Source organism: Labeo rohita, chromosome 18, assembly GCF_022985175.1.
Source record: "Labeo rohita strain BAU-BD-2019 chromosome 18, IGBB_LRoh.1.0, whole genome shotgun sequence".
In the NCBI taxonomy this organism is placed as follows: domain Eukaryota; kingdom Metazoa; phylum Chordata; class Actinopteri; order Cypriniformes; family Cyprinidae; genus Labeo; species Labeo rohita.
The window spans coordinates 17,435,368-17,457,714 of NC_066886.1; the positions used below are offsets into that span (position 1 = coordinate 17,435,368).

A 22,347-nucleotide genomic window follows, 5' to 3' on the forward strand; every position below is an offset into this window, starting at 1 on the left:
ACATTGTCTTCTACATTTAGAAGTGGAAAGACTTCGAAATTCAAGATGTTCTAGCTAATCTCAGTCAGGAAGTCTATAAAGCACTTTTTCCGTTGATTTACAGAACGAGCTCTATAAAGCTACACAATGTTACGTTTGGCCCTCTAGTTGTTGAAGCATAAAAGTACAAGTTACTTGTGGAGAAACAGTCCTTTGGTAAGTAAATGAATGTTTTGGTCGTTTGTAATTACGTGAAATTACGAATATCATGACGTAAACAATTATGAAAGTATGCAGTCTCCCGGGAAATCCGGGACAGCTCTAATACTTCAAATTATTGTAAGCTTCCCCTGGTGAAAAAACCCACATATGCTGGTAGGTATGTTTTGATGCTGGAATGCTGGTTAGGTAGGTTTTGATGCTGGTTTAAGATGGTCCTTTGCTGGCTTATGCTGGTCCTTTGCTGGTTTTTGCTGGTCATGTTGCTGGTCAAGGACCAGCATAAACCAGCAAAGGACCATCTTAAACCAGCATCAAAACCTACCTAACCAGCATCCCAGCATCAAAACATACCTACCAGCATATGCTGTTTTTTTCACCAGGGTTACCATAACGGATGACGGTTTGTACACGCTTATGTAAATTTTGTTAATTTTGAACTAAAAGTCACACAGTGTAGCTAAACCATAATCTATTCAGCCAAAAATTAAAATTTTGTCATTATTACTCACCTTCATGTTGTTCCAAACCTGTAGCTTCATAAAATTACGGTTGAACCACTGATTTAACAACGTCAGAATGTTTTATTTATCTATGCGGGGGTCAGAAAGCTCTGGTATTTCATCAAAATTATCTTAATTTGTTTTCCGACAATAAACAAAGGTCTTACGGTTTGGAAATACATGAGGATGAATAATTAATGACAGAATTTTCAGTTTTGGGTGAACTATGCCTTTAATATTTATTGTTTACTTCCCTGCTGTGTTTGTCTTCTATGCCAACTGTGACTGAGACTGTGACTTGAATTTACTTTTGTCAACATCTAATAAAAAATCTTTCTGCAGCACATTATTGGCTAGGGAACCCTAATGGCGCCAAACCTAGTGTCTCTTCTCACACTTCACGATAATCAGAATGTTGAGAAAAAGCAGAGGTTTTGAATGGTGACCCACCCTGCAGCAGGAGAAACTAGACCTATGCTGGTGCGAGAGCCAGGAAATTAATGAAGTTAGGCTTATGTTCCAGCTGATAGAGTTGTTTCCCTCTAACACAAAACAAACATAACATTCCAGCATTTATCTGGAAACAATGTGCTGTTACCTCTGCTTTAGAGAATGTGGCTGTGATTAAAAAGAGTATTTTTGGGGCTTGAGCTCTAGGAATCTGAATGTTCGGCACATCAAGAATGAAGAGGACAAAACCTGATGTTTCTTTGGCTTATATAGAGTAGCTATCACCCCGTCTGGATCTATTAGGTGTGCTGTTTGGCTGGTGCAGAAATCTGCTCCCTGCAGTATGTCTCAGATTGAATGGGAAACACTTGTTCTTCTTATGTTTTATTATGCTTCTATATTCTAGCCCATAGTGAACAGTTTAAGCCTTGTGCATAAGAACTGATGCCAGAGACATCTTCTTAAGCCTTACTAAAACCAAGCACTGACAGTGTGTCCTGCTCAGGTATTTAATTCAAATAATTTAGATAAAATGTCAAACATTTTGGTTTAGCAGGCTTTCATGAAGCTAAGTGCAAATTTGCTCTATGTGGAGCACTTCTACTGCTGTGCTGTGACTATTTACGACTTATTTTAAAAGGATTTTTCACCCAAAAATGACATTTCTGTTATCACTCACACATTATTTTGTAATTTCAAACCTATATGATGTCTCATGTGTGTTTCTATGTTATTGTCCATACAAATATATTGACCCAAAACAGCAACATTGGACCCCACTAACTTTCACTGTAAAAAAACAAAACAAAAAAACACACAAAGACATTTTCAGAATGTATTTTTTGTGTTTTCTTTGGATAAACTATCCCTCTAGGATTCACTACTGACATTATTTATTCCATAACCTCCTGTAAAACCAATTTTATTCCTACACTACTGTAAAGTTTGGGATCAGTAAGATATTTAAAAAAAAAAACTTTTATTCAGCAAGGATCCATTCAATTTATCAAAAGTGACAGTAAAGACATTTCTAATGTTATAATATATATATATATATATATATATATATATATATATATATATTTCAAATAAATTCTGTTCTTTTGAACTTTGTATTCATCAAAGAATCCTGAAAAAAATGTAACACAGTTTCTACAAAAATATCAAGCAGCACAACTGCTTTCATCATTAATAATAAGTTTCCTGAGCACCAAATTAGCCAATTAGTCAAGATCTCTGAAGGATCATGTGACACTAAAGACTAATGGCTGCTGCAAATTCACCTTTGCCATCATAGGATTAAAAAAAACGATTAAAATAGAAAACAGTTATGTTCAATTTCAATTATATTTCACTATATTACTCTATTTTACTATATTAATGACCCAATAAATGCAGCCTTTTTTCAAAAAAAAAAAAAAAAAAAAAAATCCCACTGACCCCAAACTATTGAATAATAGTGTATATGTCTGGTAACTGATAAGGAAAAATAGTGCATACATTTTTTCAGTTTTTGGGTAATACACGGGAAGTCCGTATATTCATAAAACAGTCTCCATTTCAAAACTGGCTCTTTGGTTTCCACACATTCAAGCTCAAAGTCTCACTGCACAATCCACTTCCTCTAAAAAACTTCAAAATGAAATCTCCTACAAATGTTTTAAAGCTTCTAGCCTCCATTTCTCATGGTCATATTGGCTCCAGATGGCATAAACTTTCACCTCATTAGTGCTGACAGCTTAGGGCTGAGGTTGTCTGGTCTTCTGTGTCCCAGATGAAGGCATCATGTGGCCCATGTGATTGCAGCGCTGTGCTCTTTTGCTTTCATACGCAGGCTGGCGATGCTGGAGGATTTGCGATCTGGTTCGACGCTGAGATCAAATCCATTAATGGTTCCACCCACTCCCGAGGTGCCAAAAAGACTGCCCATGTGTGTCTGTCCCATGTTCCCACCCGGACTTGGCATACCGAGGAAATCAGACATACCACTGGCAGAGTGAGGGTGAGGGGTCATGCAGGAAGCTACAGTATCGCAAGGTACCACACAGCCTGGCACTGGTGAGGCTGCACTGCTGCCACTTAGCCAAGATGGGTTCTGAATCTAAAAGAAAAATAAAAAATAAAGAAAACACGTGGAATTTCTAAGTTAATGTGAATTTAAAAAATGAAATTATACAACAGTTAATTCCAAGACCACTCTTATATAGTCCAACATTAAAACTTTTTACTGTTTGTGTCACTCCACTTTGTTTCAGTGATTTTCAACGACAGTAGGTTATTGACAAATACTTCATGAGTGAGTCATTTTGAATCATTCATTCAAATGATTCATTCATACTGCTGATTCATTTACAAGTGTCTGGCTGCGTTCTAATATGCAAACTTCCCTACTATATAGCAGACGGAAAATGGTTTGTGAAATGCCTGCTATGTCCAAATCCACAGTATTCATAAAACAGTATGAAAAATGTACCGTACCTCTGGATTTCATTCATATACTATAAACATTCATACAATAGAACATACTTTTTTAACAGTTGCAAAGTAACAACTTATTTAAATGAAGTTACTGAACTATTCACTCAACTGTTTCATTTGAAAACATTTATTCATTCAGAAACAAAGCAACTGTCTTTATGAATGATTCACTGAATCATTTACTCACATGATTCACTTATACTGCTGATTCATTCACAAGTGTCTGGCTGCATCCTAATGTGCATACTTTCGTACTATATATCAGGCAGAAAACGGTGTGTGAAATGACTGCTATGTCCGAATCAACAGTATTCATAAAACAGTCTGAAAAAAGTACCCGAATGCCCTTATTTATAGTCATATATGGATTTCATACATATACTATAAACATTCATACTATACATAACATACTTTTTTAACAGTCACAAAGTAATAACTTATTCAAAAGGAGTACCCTACTCATAGAGTATGCAGTTTCGGACACAGCCTCCTCCTTTAAGAGTGAGTCACTGAACTATTCACTTAACTGTTGCATTCGAAAACATTCATTCATTCAGGAACAAAACAACTGTCTTTATGATTTACTTACTGAATCATTCACTCAAATGATTCGTTCATACTGCTTCATTCACAAGTGTCTGGCTGTGCCCTAATACGCATACTTCCCTACTATATATCAGGTGGAAAATGGTGTGAAATCTACCTGGATGACCTAATTCGTAGTCATATATCTGGATTTCATTATTATAAACATTCATATTACTATATATAGAACATACTTTTTAAATGGTTGCAAAGTAATAACTTATTCAGAATAAGTACCCTTCTCACAGAGTATGCAATTTTGGACACAGCCTCTGTTTTATGAGTGAGTCACTTAACTATTCACTCAACTGTTTTGTTCAAAAACATTCATTCAGAAAAAAAACAAATGTCTTTTTGAGTAACTCACTGAATCATTCACTTAAATGATCTGTTAAAAAAATTAAAAACAATTTGTTCAAAGAACACTCATACACAGTCTAACACTAAATGTTTTTACTGTACTTTATTTCAGAGACTTTCAGCACCAGTAGGTCATTGACGAGTACTTTATGAGTGAATCATTTGAATCATTCACTCAAACCATTCATTCATAATGCTGATTCATTCATAAGTGTCTGGCTGCGTTCTCATATGCATACTTCCATCGAAAACTATTGATTACATTTATATAAACATTCATACTACTGTATATAAAACACTTTTTTTAACGGTTTCAAAGTAATAATGTATTCAGAAAAAGTTGCCAATTAGAGTATGCAATTTCAGACGCAGCCTCTGTCATTGAACTATTCACTCAACTGTTTCATTCAAAAACATTTATTCATTCAGGAACAAAACAACTGTCTTTATGAGCTGACTCACTGAATCATTCACACAAATGATTAGTTAAGAACACTGATTCATTCAGGTATGCCACTACTAAGGCTTTTTCTTTGGATATTCTTCAGACAAAGTAACTAAATATTGTGGCTAAAATTAAGATGTATAAACTTCTTGTTCATTAAACTGGTGTAAGGCAAGGCAAGGCTTTTTACCTGTGCATAATTTTCTGGTCGTGTAAGAAGAGGAAGCTCATATGCCGTTGAGAAGTGTGTCCGAACCTGCTGCATCTGACCAAAGCGTTCTCTTTTTCTCCATTTGGCCCGGCGATTCTGAAACCACACCTGCAAAAAAATGAGCCAAGATATGATATGAAATATCTGTCTGCAAAAGCCCAAGATTTGGAGTGAATACATTGTGCATTTTATTGTAAAAAAACGTCATGTTGTTTCTATATTGGTACTGAAAATACTAATCATTGATGCTGCTTATAATGGTGCACGTTATTACTAGAGTGAAAAGAACTGGATTTTCCCTCTAGTGACTTGTAGTGAAAAAACGAGCACATGCAAAGCCATAAATCGTGAGGCACATGAAAGCCATGCCACGGCTCCTCAGCTGACGTCTTTAATGTGCTGTCCACACTGCACTATTTATGTATGGATTTGAACTCTCCCCTGCCAGCACAGGTTGGAGCTCTGCTCTTTGATAGCTGTTCCTCTGTCTCCCCTCAGCCAGCGGGTCCGGCCTCACTTATGTCTGGAGCAGGTCCACCTCATCAATCACGATGAGGCCAGTTCTGATCCGCTGTTAGTGCACCGTGACACAAACCAACAACCCCAAACCACAGCTGAGTCCCTCTCTTGCACATGGCAGTAAAAAAGAAGGTTTTGAGATGTTCAGATTTGTTGTGGATTTATAAAAATTGGTCTCCACAATCACCACTTGACCACACTGATATTAACTCATGTGTAATTTATGGCTGGAAGATGACTCCCATATTTAAGTAGTTATGCATTCATGCATAAGTATGCTTTCATTGGCTATTTTAAAGGGCAACAGCAATCTCTCCATACCACTGAGCTTAAACGTGAATTGTGGAATGTATCTCTGTCCAATCACAGTTTCCATAATCCCCAAGAGCCCTAGACATATTATGGCAGGGTAACAGACAATGGCACACTGCGGTCACAAGAATGGGGAACCACAAAAAGTTAGAAAAGATACAATGCATTTCCACTTTTCTTTATTTGAGCTACAAAATATATTGTTTGAATTAGCTTAAGTTGTCCTCTAGGAGCCATTTGTAAATGAAGTAATTTGATCTTTCAGACCGATGTCATGGCCTGCTCCTGACATCCTAGTGCCATTATGATCATGTCATCTGTTTTGGGAATCTTTCTAATTTAATCCCTGTCTCTTTGGACATTTATATTGTTTTTCCTTGGTCTACGAAATTTAGAGCAATCAGAGATAATGACCGAAGATCAATGACCTGAGCAGCATCTGTATACTCAGTTTATGTTGTTCCTCCTTCCTCTACTAAGATGGAAATGTGCTGGAGACGAATTGAAGGACATTGTATAATGTAAATCTTTTTTACATTAAACATTTGGTTTAATGACCAAACTGTACCAGCTAAGTAGACTGTAAGGCATTATATGAGACAGAAAAAATTGAAAAGGTAATTGTGACTTTTTATTTCCTAATTCCGACCTTATTTCTCACAATTCCAAGTATATATATCTTGCAATTTGTACTTTTTTGTTGCTCACAAATACAAGTTTATAACACAGTTCTGACTTTTTCTCATAATTGTGAGTTTATATCTTGCAGTTGCAGGTTTATAACAATTCAGACTTTATTTCGAGCAATTGCAATCTTGCAATTCTGACTTTATTTTTAAAATTGCAAACAATTCTGACTATTTTTTGCAGTTTCAAATTTAAATCTTGTGACTTAACACTTTACAATTATGACTTTTTTCACAATTGTAAGTTCATGTCTTGCAATTTTGCATCTCGCAATTCTGACTTTTTTCCTAGAATTCCAAGTTCACAATTCTGACTTTATTTTTTGCAACTGCCATTTTATATGTTGAGATTTTGAGGTAAAATCTCAAAATTCTGACTTTTTCTTAAAACTGCAAATTCATGACCATTCTAAGTATTTTGCGCAATGGTGAGTTTATATGTTACGAGTTAACATCTTACAATTCTTCCTTTATTTCTTACAATCTCACAATTCTTTATTTCTTTACATCTCGCAATTCTGACTTTTTTATTTCAAACGCAAGGTCATAACAGGTCATAATTCTGAATTTCATTACAAAATCACAAATTTATAACACATTGACTATTTCTTGCAGTTGCACCTTGCATTTATGACCTTTTTTCACAATTGCGAATTTATATCTTGCAATTTTGCATCTCGCAATTCTGACTTTTTTCTCAGAATTTAGAGTTTATAACACAATTCTGACTTTATTTCTCACAACTGCGATTTTAAATGTTGAGATTTTGAGTTAACATCTTAAAATTCTGACTTTTTTTTTCTCAAAATTGTTAATTTATTTCAGACTATTTCTCGCAATTGTGAGTTTATATCTTGCGAGTTAACATCTTGCATTTCTGCTTTAATTTCCCACAACTGAGTTTATGTCTTGCAATTTGGGGTCAACATCTAGCAATTCTGACTTTTTTCAGATTGCAATTGCAATTTCGAGTTAACATTATGCAATTCTGAACTCTCGAAATTACATATTTATAACAATTAACTGACTATTTCTTGCAGTTGCAAATGTTTATCTTGTGAGTTAACACCTTGTAATTATGATTTTTTTTTTTTTTTTCATAATTACAAGTTTGTATCAAGCAATTTTGCATCTTGCGATTCTGACTTTTTCTAAGAACTCTGAGTTTATAATACAATTCTGGCTTTATTTCTCACAAATGGGATTTTAAATGTTAAGATTTTGAGTTAACGTCTCAAAATTTTGACTTTTTTCACAATTGCATATTTATAACAATTCTGACTATTTTTCGCTATTTTGAGTTTATTGTTTGAGTTAACATCTTGCAATTTTGCCTTTATTTCTCACAGTTGTGAGTTTATATCTTGTGATTCTTAGTTAACATCTCACAATTCTTACTATTTTCTCTCAGATGCAAATTTACAATACAATTTTGACTATTTCTTGCAGTTGCAAGATTATATATTCTGAGTTAACACCTTGCAATTATGACTTTTTTTTCTCAGAATTTCGAGTTCACAATTTTCAGGTTATTTCTCACAGAAATTTTGAGTTAACATCTTAAAATTCTGACTTTTTTTTTCTCAAAATTGTAAATTTATTTCAGACTATTTCTTGCAATTGTGAGTTTATATCTTGCGAGTTAACATCTTGCATTTCTGCTTTAATTTCCCACAGCTGAGTTTATGTCTTGCAATTTGGGGTCAACATCTAGCAATTCTGACTTTTTTCAGATTTTATTTCTTGCAATTGCAATTTCGAGTTAACATTACGCAATTCTGAACACTCGAAATTACATATTTATAACAATTAACTGACTATTTCTTGCAGTTGCAAATGTTTATCTTGTGAGTTAACACCTTGTAATTATGATTTTTTTTTTTTTTTTTTTTCATAATTACAAGTTTGTATCAAGCAATTTTGCATCTCGCGATTCTGACTTTTTCTAAGAACTCTGAGTTTATAATACAATTCTGGCTATTTCTTGCAATTGTGAGTTTATATCTTGTGAGTTAACATCTTGCAATTCTGCCTTTATTTCTCACAATTCTGAGTTTATATCTTACAATTTTGAATTAACATCTTGCAATTCTGACTCTTCTCAGAACTGCAGGTTAACATCACAATTCTGACTTTTTTCTTGTAACCCTAAGTTTATGTCTGCAGCTTTTCTGTTTTCATCATTCTCAGATGCAGCCTTTTTCTTTTCTTCAAACTCAAAATCTGAAGGGAAATAAGGATGTTAGAAAGTGAAAGGGGAGAATGTTCAGGCTAGAGTTTGTTTACATTTCATGTTTAATTTCCTGACGCCTAAGCCCTCGGCTTTCCAGAGCTGCCCCCTCTGACCTCTCAGAGACCCACAGACTAGAGCAGTGGACCTTTTGTGCGGATCCACAGACACACACATACTCTCATTGTACACTGCCATGTATAAGAACAATTCATATGTGTGCTTCCTTACACATATGTGCTCGCTTCTCAATATGCATGTTTAGAAAATAAGGAGATACCCAATTACATTCCAAAATGTTCCAAGTATGTCCCAAGGACAAAAACTATGATATCACCCAAAACATCCTCTTCTACAGTCTGTTGAGAGAAAAAGTCCTGTTTAATAGCGAGAGCGAGCAAGACAGAGCAGCAGCCAGCACTAAACAACAGCGCTGGGGAGGAAAGCAGGAGGGGCTCATCTCAATTACGTATGTCTGTAGGTATGTTTTTGAAATACGGGTCAAACCCTGTAGTCACTCAACAGAGTCTGCACTGTGTTGTCAGCCTACAGAGGTAATTAGACTCATGTGTGTGTGATAGTTGGTTCTGTTTGGACTCAGAATGAACGCAGTTACTGCACTGTACCTTCAAAACATGGCCAGATTCCTGACAATGCCTCATTCTCTGCATTGAAATTGATTATGGCATCTCAAACTGTGTTTTCTTCCCCTGCCAGAGAACGTGTGCTTTTTCCTCCCTAACTCTTCTGAACATCCTTAAACGCTGTGGTGTGGAGAGGTACATTAAACAGGGACTAGAAGTTTGGAAAAGTCTTAGACAACAGAGACTGTTGTCCTTTTTTTTTAGCAGAGCAGAATCTACAGATTTTGTGGGCTGAATTTGGGGGGACTGAAGTGTTTATGAATCAAAATCATATTTTAATGTTCTTACAACGATGGGCGGACCAGGCCTACCTGCACCCTTGCTTCTGTGAGATCTGTCCTGAGTGCTAGTTGTTCTCGAGCGTAGACATCTGGATAATGTGTCTTCTGGAAAACCTTCTCCAGCTCTTCCAGCTGATAGCTGGTGAAGGTGGTGCGGTTTCGTCTCTTCTTGCCTTTGTTGCTCTCAGGCTCACTCTTGTCCATAGGACTGCCAAGCTCAGAGACAGACCGTTCTGTTTGACCTTTGACCCCGGGCTCTTTAACATTGATGTAACTACCATCAATACCTGTGGGATCAGCAGATTGAGGCATCTCTGTGTCTGTCAGTCCAGTGCCATCTTTACCTGGGAAAAGAAATATTTCATTTCATTAATTGTGGATTTAGTGTTTGGCTGTATGCACAAAATAAAGGAGGAAGAGGGTTTATGTTGTCCTGTTTCTTAACCCATTACCGTCCTTACAGAAAAGTAACTTCACTAACTGAAGCAGTGTTGATCATGTATAAAAGCCTGTTTTTGCCACTGAATAAAACATCAAAAAAGGTAATTGCAACTTTTTTTCCTTTTGTGATCTAAACTCACAGTTGCCAGTAATAAAGTCAGAATTGTGAGATATAAAGTTGCAGTTATGACTTTTTTACAACAATTGTGTGATACAAACTTGCAATTCAAATTTTTTTTCAGAATTGTGATTTAAACTCACAATTGTGAGTTATAAAGTCAGAATTGCGAGATAAAAAGTCAGAATTATGAGATGTAAACTCGCAAATCTGAGAAAAAAAAATCACAGTTGCGAGATATAAACTTGCAAATCTGACTTTTTTCTCAGAATTATTTATATTTTTTTATTTCTCACAATTTCGAGTATATATCTCACAATTCTGACTTTATAACTCACAATTGCGAGTTTACATCACTTAAAGTTATAAAGTCAGAATTGTGAGATATAAAGTCAAAATTACGAGATGTAAACTCGCATTGTGAGGAATAAGGCCCAAACTGCGAGATATGAACTCGCACTTGTGACTTTTTTCTTAGAATTGTGTGATATAAACTTGCGAGTTATTAAGTCAGATTTGCAAGATAAACTTGCAACTCTGAGGAAAAAAATTTTTACAATTGCACGTTATAAACTCTTCTTTTTTCGCAATTCTGAAAAAAGTCTTGCAATTCTGACTGTTTTCTCTTAATTATTAATCTTATATTTTATTTCTTGCAGTTTTTAGTTTATATCTCAGAATTTACACTTTATAACTGACAATTGTGAGTTTATATCATGCAATTCTGAGGGAAAAAAGTCAGAATTTCAAGTTATAAAGTCAGAATTGCAGAATGTAAACTCGCAATGCAAGGAATAAAGCCAGAATTGCAAGATATAAAGACTTTTTCTGAATTCTGACATTTATTTTTCTCAGAATTGTGTGATAGAAACTCATGAGTTATAAAGTCAGAATTGCAAGCAACTCTGAGAAAAAAAGTGTGAGATATATCACACAATTCTGAGAAAAAAATCTGAATTTTGAGTTAAGTCAGAATTGTGAGATATAAACTCGCAACTTTGAGAAAAAGAGTCACAATTGCGAAATATAAACTCACAATTTTGACTATTTTCTCTGAACTATTTATCTTATTTCTTATTTCTCACAATTTCAAGCTTATATCTCACAATTCTGACTTTCTAACTCACAATTGCGAGTTTATATCACGCAATTCTGAGAAAAAAAAAAACAGAATTTTGAGTTATAAAGTCAGAATTATTGAAAGTAAACTCGCAATGCAAGGTATAAAGCCAAAATTGCAAGATATTCACTTCTGACTTTTTTCTCAGAATCGTGTGATATAAACTCGCAAGTTATAAAGTCAGAACTGTGAGAAAAAAGTCACATAGATATAAACTTGCAATTCTGACTTTAGAGTTCTCAATTTTGAGTTTACACCATGCAATTATGAGAAATTTTTGAGTTCAGAAGTTTTAGTCAAATCAGAATTATGAGATATAAACTCATTATTCTAAGAAAATATCTGCCTTTTTTCCACTTCAAAACAGGTTTATTTCTCACAATTGTGGGCTTATATTCTGACTTTTTTCTCGCAATTCTGACTTTATAACTTGCAACTGCAAATTGATATCACACAAATCTGAGAAAAAAGTCAGAATTGTAAGGTTATATCTCACAATTCTGACTTTATCACTCAGAATTGCGAGTTTACATCCCACAATTTTAAGAAAAAAAGTCAAAATTGCTAGTTTGTATCACACAGTTCTGAGGGTAAAAAATCTGAATTGCGAGAGGTAAACTCGCAATTGCAAAAAAAATGTCAGAATTGTGAGATAGAAGTTGGAATGATCTTTTTTAATTTTATTCAGGGGCGGAAAATGGGCTTCCATAATCATGTGTCTGAAATGTGTAGGCAAATTAACACTGAAACCACATTCACAAAAACTCTCATCTACTCCTATACAAATATTTGTTTTTTATTTCAACATAAAGAGGGTTCTGTTGTCACCTTAAATTTCAAGGTTTTCAAATATACAACAAGCCTTTCTTTAACTTAGTTGAAAATATGTTCTGCATGTTGAATGCCTGAATCAGTATCTTGATGAAAGTACAAACACACCAGAATTGTAAGTAAATAATCAAAACATGCCTGTTCAAATCATGCTCTACTGAGGCTCTCAGTTCCACGATCTTTTCAACTGTGTCAAAATTATGTGGGTGTTTAGAGTGTTCTGGTCCCAGTCTGAATGTTTTCCACAGCGTGTTTGAGTAATTCAACCAAACTATTGCCTATTTTGTAGTTGACGTAATTTTCAGGATGCTGGTCTGGGATGTTATTCATAAGTAAAATAATGTTTAATAGCATTATGTGCTGAAAAAAATGAAAAAATTCAGATTTTTTTCAAATGTGTCCTAAAGATGAACAAAGGTTTTACAGGTTTGGAACAACATTAGGGTGAGAATTAATGACAGAAAACTTGATTTCTGTGGGCTAAAAGTAAATGTTGCATCATGTCCAAAATATATTCAAATGTATTAAATTTTTGAAAAGTATATTATTAAACAAAAAATCAAATAACAATGAAAAAAGAAATACAATAATAATAATAAAAATGGTAAAACAAAAATCTATTTGAAATGAAGACATGCCTCAATGGCATGTTTTTTGGCCCAGGTTTCAGCATCTCTGGTTTAGAGTATCACTATTTTTGCCATAATATTTTGTGATAACACATTTCCTGTCTCTTGGTGTTTGGCAGATAACTCATCATAATTGCTGTGGTGAGCACTTTCAGTCCCACCCTGCCGTCTTTCCTTGGCTTTGTAGCCAATGTTATGCTGAATCTGCGTACCACCAAAAGTTATTAAACAGTGCCATTGCATGTTTTGCATTTTAGAGCCAAAGCTCCTTGGTTTTGGCTGCTGTTTTCACACTGACAGCAATAGTCTGGGTTTGATAGCTGTCCAAATGTTTGGGGATTTTAGAGATGCGCTGTGTTGTTTTTTCAGCTTGCCATATAGAATGCAGAATCGAACTAATGCAGCAGAGATTCATTTCATCATAATGTTCTTAAGCTGCAAAAAGCATTGCAGAAAGCCTGCATTTGTATGTAGTCAGTGCCTGGCCATTTGCGCTTGATATATAACAGCACTCTTTGACACAATGCCTCAGCACTTCAACAGAATTCAACAGTGCTTGACTTAACTTCATTGCGCAATGGTTACTCATTATTTAGCAGATGCCTTTAGCCACAGTGACTTGCAGCACATTTATTTCAGAGACAGTTCCCTTGTAGTAGCCTGGGATGAAATATTTCGCTCAAGGGCGCATTAGTGAAAGGGAATCTCTGTTAATACATTATCAACTCTATGAGGATATAACCTGTTACCTTTGGGCAGCCAGCCCATTTAACATTAGATTACATTTATGCATTTGGCAGATGCTTTTATCCAAAGCGAACTGCATTGCAAGATACATTTCATCAAGTTCACCTTTTCAATGGGAATCAAACCCATGATCCTGGATCCTGCTCTGATACTTGAGAACAACAGCTACTACCAAATGCCTGCCTACAAGCTCACATCCTAACTGACAATTTTATATATTTCAAAGAAACTTAATTATTTTAAGGGAATTAAAAAGGGAATACTATTAAACTTCCCATTTGGAAACAATCTAATAATGAAAAAAGTCACATCTTTTACAGATCTACTTAAATAAGAACTCCACTTCCAGAACAACAATTTACAAATGTACTCACTCCCTTGTCATCCACGATGTTCATGTCTTTCTTTCTTCAGTCTTAAAGAAATTATGTTTTTTGAGGAAAACATTTCAGCATTTTTCTCCATATAATGGACTGGTATGGTGCCCCGATTTTGAACTTTCAAAATGCAGTTTAAATGTGGCTTTAAACGATTCCCAGCCAAGAAAGAGGGGTCTTATCTAGTGAAACGATCGGTTATTTGAATAAAGATAATACAATTTATATACTTTTAAATGCCAAACGCTCGTCTTGTCTTACTCTGCCTGGACTGTTTTTGTTCCAGGTCATGACAGTTAAGGTATGTTGAAAAACTCCCATCTCATGTTCTCCCTCAATTTCGAAATCATCCTATATTTGCTGTTTTACCTTTTTTGTTAAGGGTGTTTGATCTTCTTTGCATGTTCACTCTGCAAAGACTGGGTCGGTACTTCTGCAGCGATGTAGGATGATTTTGAAATGATTTTTGAAGTTGAGGGAGAAAATATGAGTGGAGTTTTTCAACATACCCTAACTGTCTTGAGCCAGTATACACGGAGTTCAGGGAGAAAAAGGCAAGATGAGCTTTTGAGATTAAAAAGTATTTAAATTGTATTTTTTAATGAAAATAACTATAAATCTAGTTTCACTAGATAAGGCTCTTCTTCCTCGACTGGGATTGTTTACAACCGCATTTGGGATCATTTGAATCCGCATTTAAACTGTATTTTGGAAGTTCAAAATAGGAGCACCATACCAGTCCATTATATGGAGAAAAAAGCAGAAATGTTTTCCTCAAAAAACATAATTTTGGATGTCAAGGGGGTGAGTACATTATATGTGAATCTTTGTTTTAAAAAAGTGGACTTCTCCTTTAAGTATTGATGTCGTTACTGCAAAAACCCTCTGGCCTAGAAACACAAATACCACTTTTGAAAATCAATTCACACCAAGGCAGAATGTTTAATTGGAGTACATGCTTGTTGCAGTCACTCCCCTGAGAACACTAACTCCGTCCTGAAAGAGTCGGCTGCTTCTTTGAATTAGCAGAGGTCAGATGTTTACTAGGAGCGGCTATTTAATCACTGCAAGAAACAACGAGAAAAACATCAAAGTGTGATTTAAGCAGCTGTAAAACAGCAGGGCACCCGTTAGCTTTTATAGAATGTGATGGTCTGGGTCAGCTCCAGATATATTATAAGACATGCTGTAAATCACAAAAACACTGTCAGTCTGTAACATTCGTGTAATTTTATTAAGAATAATGTCCTTAATGTCAAGTTAACAACATTATTATGAGCAAATGAGTCAAAAGAGATATTTTTACATGTTATACTCTGATTTACACTACCGTTCAAAAGTTTGGGGTCAGTAAGACTTGTAAAAGAAGTCTCTTATGCTCATCAAGGCTGCATTTATTTGATTAAAAATATAGAAAAAAAAACAGTAATATTGCAAAATGTTTTTACAATATAAAATAATGTTTTTTATTTTAACATACTTTAAAATAGAATTTATTCCTGTGATGAAAAGCTGAATTTTTATCAGCTGTTACTCCAGTCTTAAGTGTCACATGATCCTTCAGAAATCATTCTAATATGCAGATTTATTATTAGAATGATCAGTGTTGGATAATATCAACAGTTGTGCTGCCAAATATTTTTTGGAACCTGTGATTTTTTTTTTCAGGATTCTTTCATGAATAACAAGTTTAAAAAGTACAGTGTTTATTCAAAATATAAATATTTTATAACAATGTAAATTATTTATTATTAACTTTTAATAAACTTTTAATTATTAACTTAATACATCCTTGGTGAATAAAAGTATTAATTTCTTTAAAAAAAAAAAGCAATAAAAATGTACTGACCCCAAACTTTTGAACGGTAGTGTATATCCAATAAGTACATATCAAAATAACGGTTCCAAAACTAGGTTTTTGCAGCAATGACATAAAAGAACCATTTCCTCAGAAAACTTTCAGTGAAGAGTTCTTAAAGGAACTTTATATAAAGAATTTTATATTTCTAAAGAATCTTTGTCCATTAAAAGGAACCTTGTTCTGACAAAAAAATTCTGTGGATATTAAATCTATTGTTATGGATTCTTAATGAAACTGTAGATGGCAATATAGATTTTATTTTCAAAAAGGTTCTAATTTTAAATAAGAAAGTTCTAATTTCTAATGTAATCTAAACAACTATGGCTTCCAATTGAAAAATACAAGCAAATAAAGCATTCAGTTATCTCTTTAAAGGCATAGTTCATCCAAAAATGAAAATTCTGTCATTAACTACTCACTCTCATGTCGTTCCAAACCCGTAAGATCTTTGTTCACCTATTAAACACAAATTAAGATTTTTTTTTTATAAAATCTGAGAACTTTCTGACCCTACATATAAAGCAGCGCAACGACCACATTTAAGGCCTCGAAAGGTAACGTGGAATAGAAGAAATTATTGAACAAAGTTGTTATTTTTGTTTTCTTTGCGCATAAGTATACTATTTTAACAATGTCTTTACTACCTTTCTGGGCCTTGAATGTGTCAGTTGCGTTGCTGTCTATGCAGGGTCAGAAAGCTCTCGGATTTCATTAAAAAATATCTTAATTTGAGTTCTGCAGATGAACGGAGGTCTTACGGGTTTGGAACGGCATGAGGGTGAGTAATTAATGACAGAATTTTCATTTTTGAGTGAACTATCCCTTTAAATATTAGGTTAATTCACACTACTGTATGTTGCAAATACAGGTATCTGGGCAGAAGCAAAACTTCCAGATGTTCCTGTGAGAAGATCAATGCCTGCGAGCCGCACAGGAATGTGGATTCTGTGGGAAAGCAGGACAGTGTTTCCGTTAAATCTGAGCTCCTGATAAATGACCTCACACATGACTCCCATATACCGCAGAACCGAGCCAGCTTTCTGTCTCCAAGATTTCACTCCCAGATGCTCACTATAACTTAAAATAGCTCATGAAGAGGATGTAAATATTGTCTTCAATGCATGCATTGTGGAGTAAAGTATTTTGCACATGGCTGAATATGTACATAGATCTGAATATCTATCCATCTATCTATTAGGGCTGTCAGTTTAACGCCTTTACCTAATTAATTAGTTATGAAAAAATAACGCAATTAAAATATTTCAACACAGTTAACGAACTGGCCCCGCCCCCAGACCTCTACATCATCTTACCATCCACACAGTTGATTGTAGATAACTATGATGCAGGGCAACAACTCTATAAATGCAGTTATGCCCTAACTGCATCGCCACCTGCTGGCAGATTTTGTTTCTTATTTAGAATCAATAAAAAAAAAAAAAGGAATATAAAAATTAAAAAAAACATTAAAGGGATAGTTCACCAAAAATTCTTAAATTCTGTCATCATTTACTCACCCTCATGTCGTTTCAAACTTTTTTTGTGGAACATAAAAGAAAATATTTTGAACACTGTTGGTAACAAAGCTGTTTTGGTTACCAATGATTTTAATCTTATGAACAAAAAATACTAAGATGTTTCTCAAATTATCTTCTTTTATGTTCCATAGTTTACGTTGTTGTTTATGTGTAATGAATTTTATGTTGGATCAAATAAAATATTTCTTTACAGTTTTTCACTGTAATGTAACTAAACGTTAACCAATTAACAGGTTTTTACATTTTTACCATCTTTTACTGTTAAAATTACAGTCATTTTGGATAGTGTAGCTTTATGTGGCAAATAGTGAATGACTCATAAATAATGAATAAAAACTATTGTTCACTTTCTTTCTTCATCTCCAAATACCCAAAAATCATCCTAATTTGTTGGCTATTTGAAACACCAGGTAAGAATAAAACTTCATGTTCTATCCTTATAGCTTAGCGATACAGCAGACTTCATTCTTGTTTAGACAAAGCTTAATTTCATTTAAATATTTTATCCATGATGTCACACCTCTGAAAACTGTTATCCACACAATTAACCAGCTTACCAGGAAACACGCACAGTAGATGTTGAATAGCTGACTTAATATCCCATCAATTGTTGAAGACTGGTTTATTTGCACATGTCATTTTGTACGGAAAGGTTAAGTAAACCAGTCAGGGATTGTCATTTTAGGGCTCCCAGTGGTACTGATCGCGCTGTGCATAAAAGCATGAATGATCTCTGGGAGTCCATACCACACATCTGCCTCTGAATAATGCCCTACTCCCTACTGCTCCACATCATGAATCACTCAGGTTTTTTGGAGAGGTTTCATCCTTTGGTGTGGTACTTCATTAATATTTCCAAAAATGTATCAAATGTACCAAACTGATTTTAAAAAGCACTGTCAGATTATAGAATTAGCTGAGGATTAACCTTGGATGATTTTAAACAACTATATATTCAAGTAGGTTGTCATGTACAATTACAAAAGTCCTAAGTTTTGGCCATGTATTTTTCTTTAACAGTTTCGCTGTGTTACTCTCACTGTAGCTTCACAGGGTTTTGATTGGCTGGAAAGTTCTAAACACCCTCTCATATTTTGGATCTAGGTGGCGTGATCACATAACAAGTTTACAACCCGCACTTGAAGAGGTGTTTTGAGTCAGAGCACATACATCTTCCCGTTCTCTCTATGCCTAACACAAGTTTGTGTAGATTCCGACTGGTCAGTCAGGCTGTGCTTGAGGCTTGGTCTTACCCATTGACATCTACAGCACAAACCAAAAAAATCGTACCAAGAATGGTGTGGGAACCACACAGTGTTCGTTCTCCTCAAACCGCAGACAGGAAAAACACTCTACAAGTACGGCACAATCTGTGCATCATCTAACAATAATATCTGTAAAATTAATATCTGGAAAGGTATCCTTAGTGATTGTCCCATATCTTCATGCCTGCTTACACCCAGAAATTTGGTATTACTAACAATTTGACAATTTTTTCTGAAAATATTAGGCTATAATATGTAGTACATCCATGTCAAGTAAGACTGCAAAAGACTACAAATATTTTAAATTTACAAATAACCCTAAATATCACTGTAGTTATTTTTTATGCACAAAAAAAGAATATTGGTATTTATTTATTTATATGAAATTATACCAAATACCTTAATGTCCTCAAAATACAGTAAACTGCCAAATAAGAGTTTAAGGATTTGTTAATTTTGTTTTAGCCAATCCTAAGTATATTTCTATATCTTTAAATGCGATTATTATAACAGAAGACAATAAACATTTTATATGGGCTATGTAAATATGCTTTTTAATTTTATTTGTTTATATTTTATTATGCTACGTTTAATAAAAGAGCAGTAAAAGCTAGGCTGTACATTTCTAATAACAATCTGGATGCATTCTAATTTGCCAATGATCAGAATGGTTTGCATGTTAGGACGTTTTTCGACAGAAAACATTAGGATAGGACAATGTTTGGTTGAGATACAACTATTTGAAAATCTGGAGTCCGAAGGTGCAAAAAAATATTGAGAAAACTTCAAAGTTGTCCAAATGAAGTTCTTAGCAATGCACATTACTAATCAAAAATTAAGTTTTGATATATTTCCAGTTGGAAATTTACAAAATATCTTCATGAAACATGGTTTTTACCAAAAGCAATCATTTTGACTCATGCAGTGTATTTTTGGCTATTGCTACAAATATACCTGTGCTACTTAAGACTGGTTTTGTGGTCCAGGGTCACATTTAAGCTACGTTGTTAAAGGTCATATGCAAACAAATACAAATACAAGATACAATACTTAATTAATTGTTTATTTAACTATTTTTATTAGCCTAACTCACGTTACAACAGCAAATAGCGTACTTTCAGTCCAACTGTCTTAAGCTGTCGTAATAAACATACCGTTTAGAATACAGTTACAAATAATTGAATGAATCTAATATGATTTTTCTGACGCCAATAACAAAACCTTTCTTAATGTAATATACGCTGATGATACACTCGGTGTCTGTTTTAACTGGCCTGCGGTCAACACATCGTAAATAGCCCATGAGTGATTTACAACCACAAAGATGGATTTTCATGCCACTGTTTGTAAGTAAGAAAAGGATGATAATCTGATTTTAGTCACTGTATGCATTTAGCAACATCTGTAGTCTTTTCATGACTTCTGCTTTGTTTACGAGACCACCAGACGAATTGTTTATATGTATTTTTATGAGTAAATAACCCCAGAATTTTCGGCAACGTCTGTGTGACCGTAAAAATGTTCGATGTAACTAATAACAGACGAGAATGAATATGGATTTGGATAATTGTAGCCTTCAAAATGTACGATTTGTAGCCTAATGGTCCGATAAATCACTCTGAGGCAAAGTCCATTTTATAATACACTTGTCTGAATAAATGAATCAGGCCTAATTATGTTTAACATTCATTCAGTGAATTTACGGTTCCTCGTCTGCAGCCAGTTCAACAGAGACAAAATCATATTTATGAAATCCAAAGACACAACAAAATTGTGAACGAAATAAAAAACATTTATTCGATTCGATAAATAAAAATATGTAATGTAGGAAAATCATAAACAGTTTGCGAGAGGGGTTTTCAGATTTTGCGGACACTTTAGAAAGTATTAGCCTGAATTTTTTTTTTCTGACTAAATAATTTCCAGCCTATTACAAAGTAAAAATATTCTAAACATTAAAAGTTTCAAATTAAATCTCCTTCGCCATAATTAAAAAGTGGCCGAAAATTGCAAACTAACAAGCAAACAAACGTTTGTGACTTTAGCACCAGTTTTTATTTTATTTAACCATTTAAGACATGTAAAACGTAATTTTAGCGGGGTGAAGAATGCTTATGAATATGCGTAAATTAATACATGTGCGAGCAAATTACAGTTTATAAACTGCTCAGATTGTTAAGGGCCTTCTTTTACCCTCCACCGGGAGATGTTCCGATACGGAACAATTATAAGATCCAACTGACAACCTGAGCATCAGGTGAAAATTAAACCATACTGTATGTCATTTCCGAAGAGATACATGAATAATGATAAATGAACACACAAACCGCAACTACTGTAGATGCCACTCACCATAGCATGAGATGAGCGCGCCGTCCTCCAGTTTGCTGTCTTCAGGAGGAGTTTTGCATGTGGGTCTCTGCATGAAAAGATGGTACTTGCTGTAGACGCTCTCGGGCGTGCTATCATCCAGTGACGGGCATTCTTGGTGGAAAGGACTCCGCGGCTTGTCCCCGTAAGTTTGACCTTTGGCGGGCAGGAAAGTGGGACTGTATTTGGAGTCGCTCGGCTGGAACGTCCTGTAAGGACTGGCCTGTTGGACTCTTCCTTGTCCTGATGATGACGAATAATATGAATCCATGGAGGTCATATCGCAGTATGAGACGCACGTATCTGCGTTCATACCGACAAAAAACAGAGGCAAATATCCTAACTTTTTTTCTGTAAATCTAAACGTCACCCTCGCTCGAGTCTCCTCTCATTCACAGACGGCCATGCACTTTCTCACACACCCACACCAGGGCGACAGCTGGAGTTGGTTAAAATGATTCAGATGTTTTCCAGAGACTAGGCAAAAGCAAATGCTAGAAAGCGTCTTTAAGGTTAGGAGGAGAGAGAGAGAGAAATGCCTGGACGGAGGATGTTGTCCTGGTGTCTGCTAGAGTCAGCGGTCCCGTCGTGATGAGAGGTCAGACTGTCGAGCACGGGAGCTTTTCCCTCTAACTAACATGTGAGAAACACAACGCATGACAGTAATGCAATTAAGGACAGGAATCACAGAGTATACGGATACGTAGATCAAGCAAATGCCATACGCAAACATTTTACAAATAAATATTTGGAAAAAACTTTCATTATTATTTAGTTAAAATAGTTCAATATTGTAATGTAGAATTTATGGGAAAAAGAGATCATTAGGCCTATAATGATAAAAGTAAGAACGTTTTTTTTTTTTTTTTTTTTTTAAAAAAAAAAAAAAAAAAAACATTTGTAATATAACAAAAAATTCTCTTTCACTGAACTGAGATTTACTACTGGCTGTTATTAAAATAGGGAAGAGTTGTGCAGGTTGAGTTGTAATACTAACGGTTTAATCATCTGCAAATGAGTTGAAAGTACGCTATTTGCTGTTGTAAGGTGAGTTAGGCTAATAAAAATAGTTAAATAAACGATTAATTAAGTATTGTATCTTGTATTTGTATTTGTTTGCATATGACCTTTAACAATGTAGCTTAAAT

The 22,347-nt window shown here is 34.6% G+C and overlaps 1 protein-coding gene across 1 annotated transcript; it reads right to left on the reverse strand.

Annotated features, from left to right (window-relative positions):
- Positions 1 to 445: 445 nt before the first annotated feature.
- On the reverse strand, positions 446 to 21,773 carry alx4b (ALX homeobox 4b). Its single transcript, XM_051135047.1, has 4 exons — positions 21,182 to 21,773; positions 9,933 to 10,246; positions 5,210 to 5,338; positions 446 to 3,252 (listed from the first exon to the last, which is right to left on the reverse strand). Exons 1-4 carry the CDS (start codon positions 21,510 to 21,512, stop codon positions 2,935 to 2,937), a joined length of 1,092 nt encoding a protein of 363 aa, XP_050991004.1. The 5' UTR covers positions 21,513 to 21,773; the 3' UTR covers positions 446 to 2,934.
- Between the last annotated feature and the right edge of the window lie 574 nt (positions 21,774 to 22,347).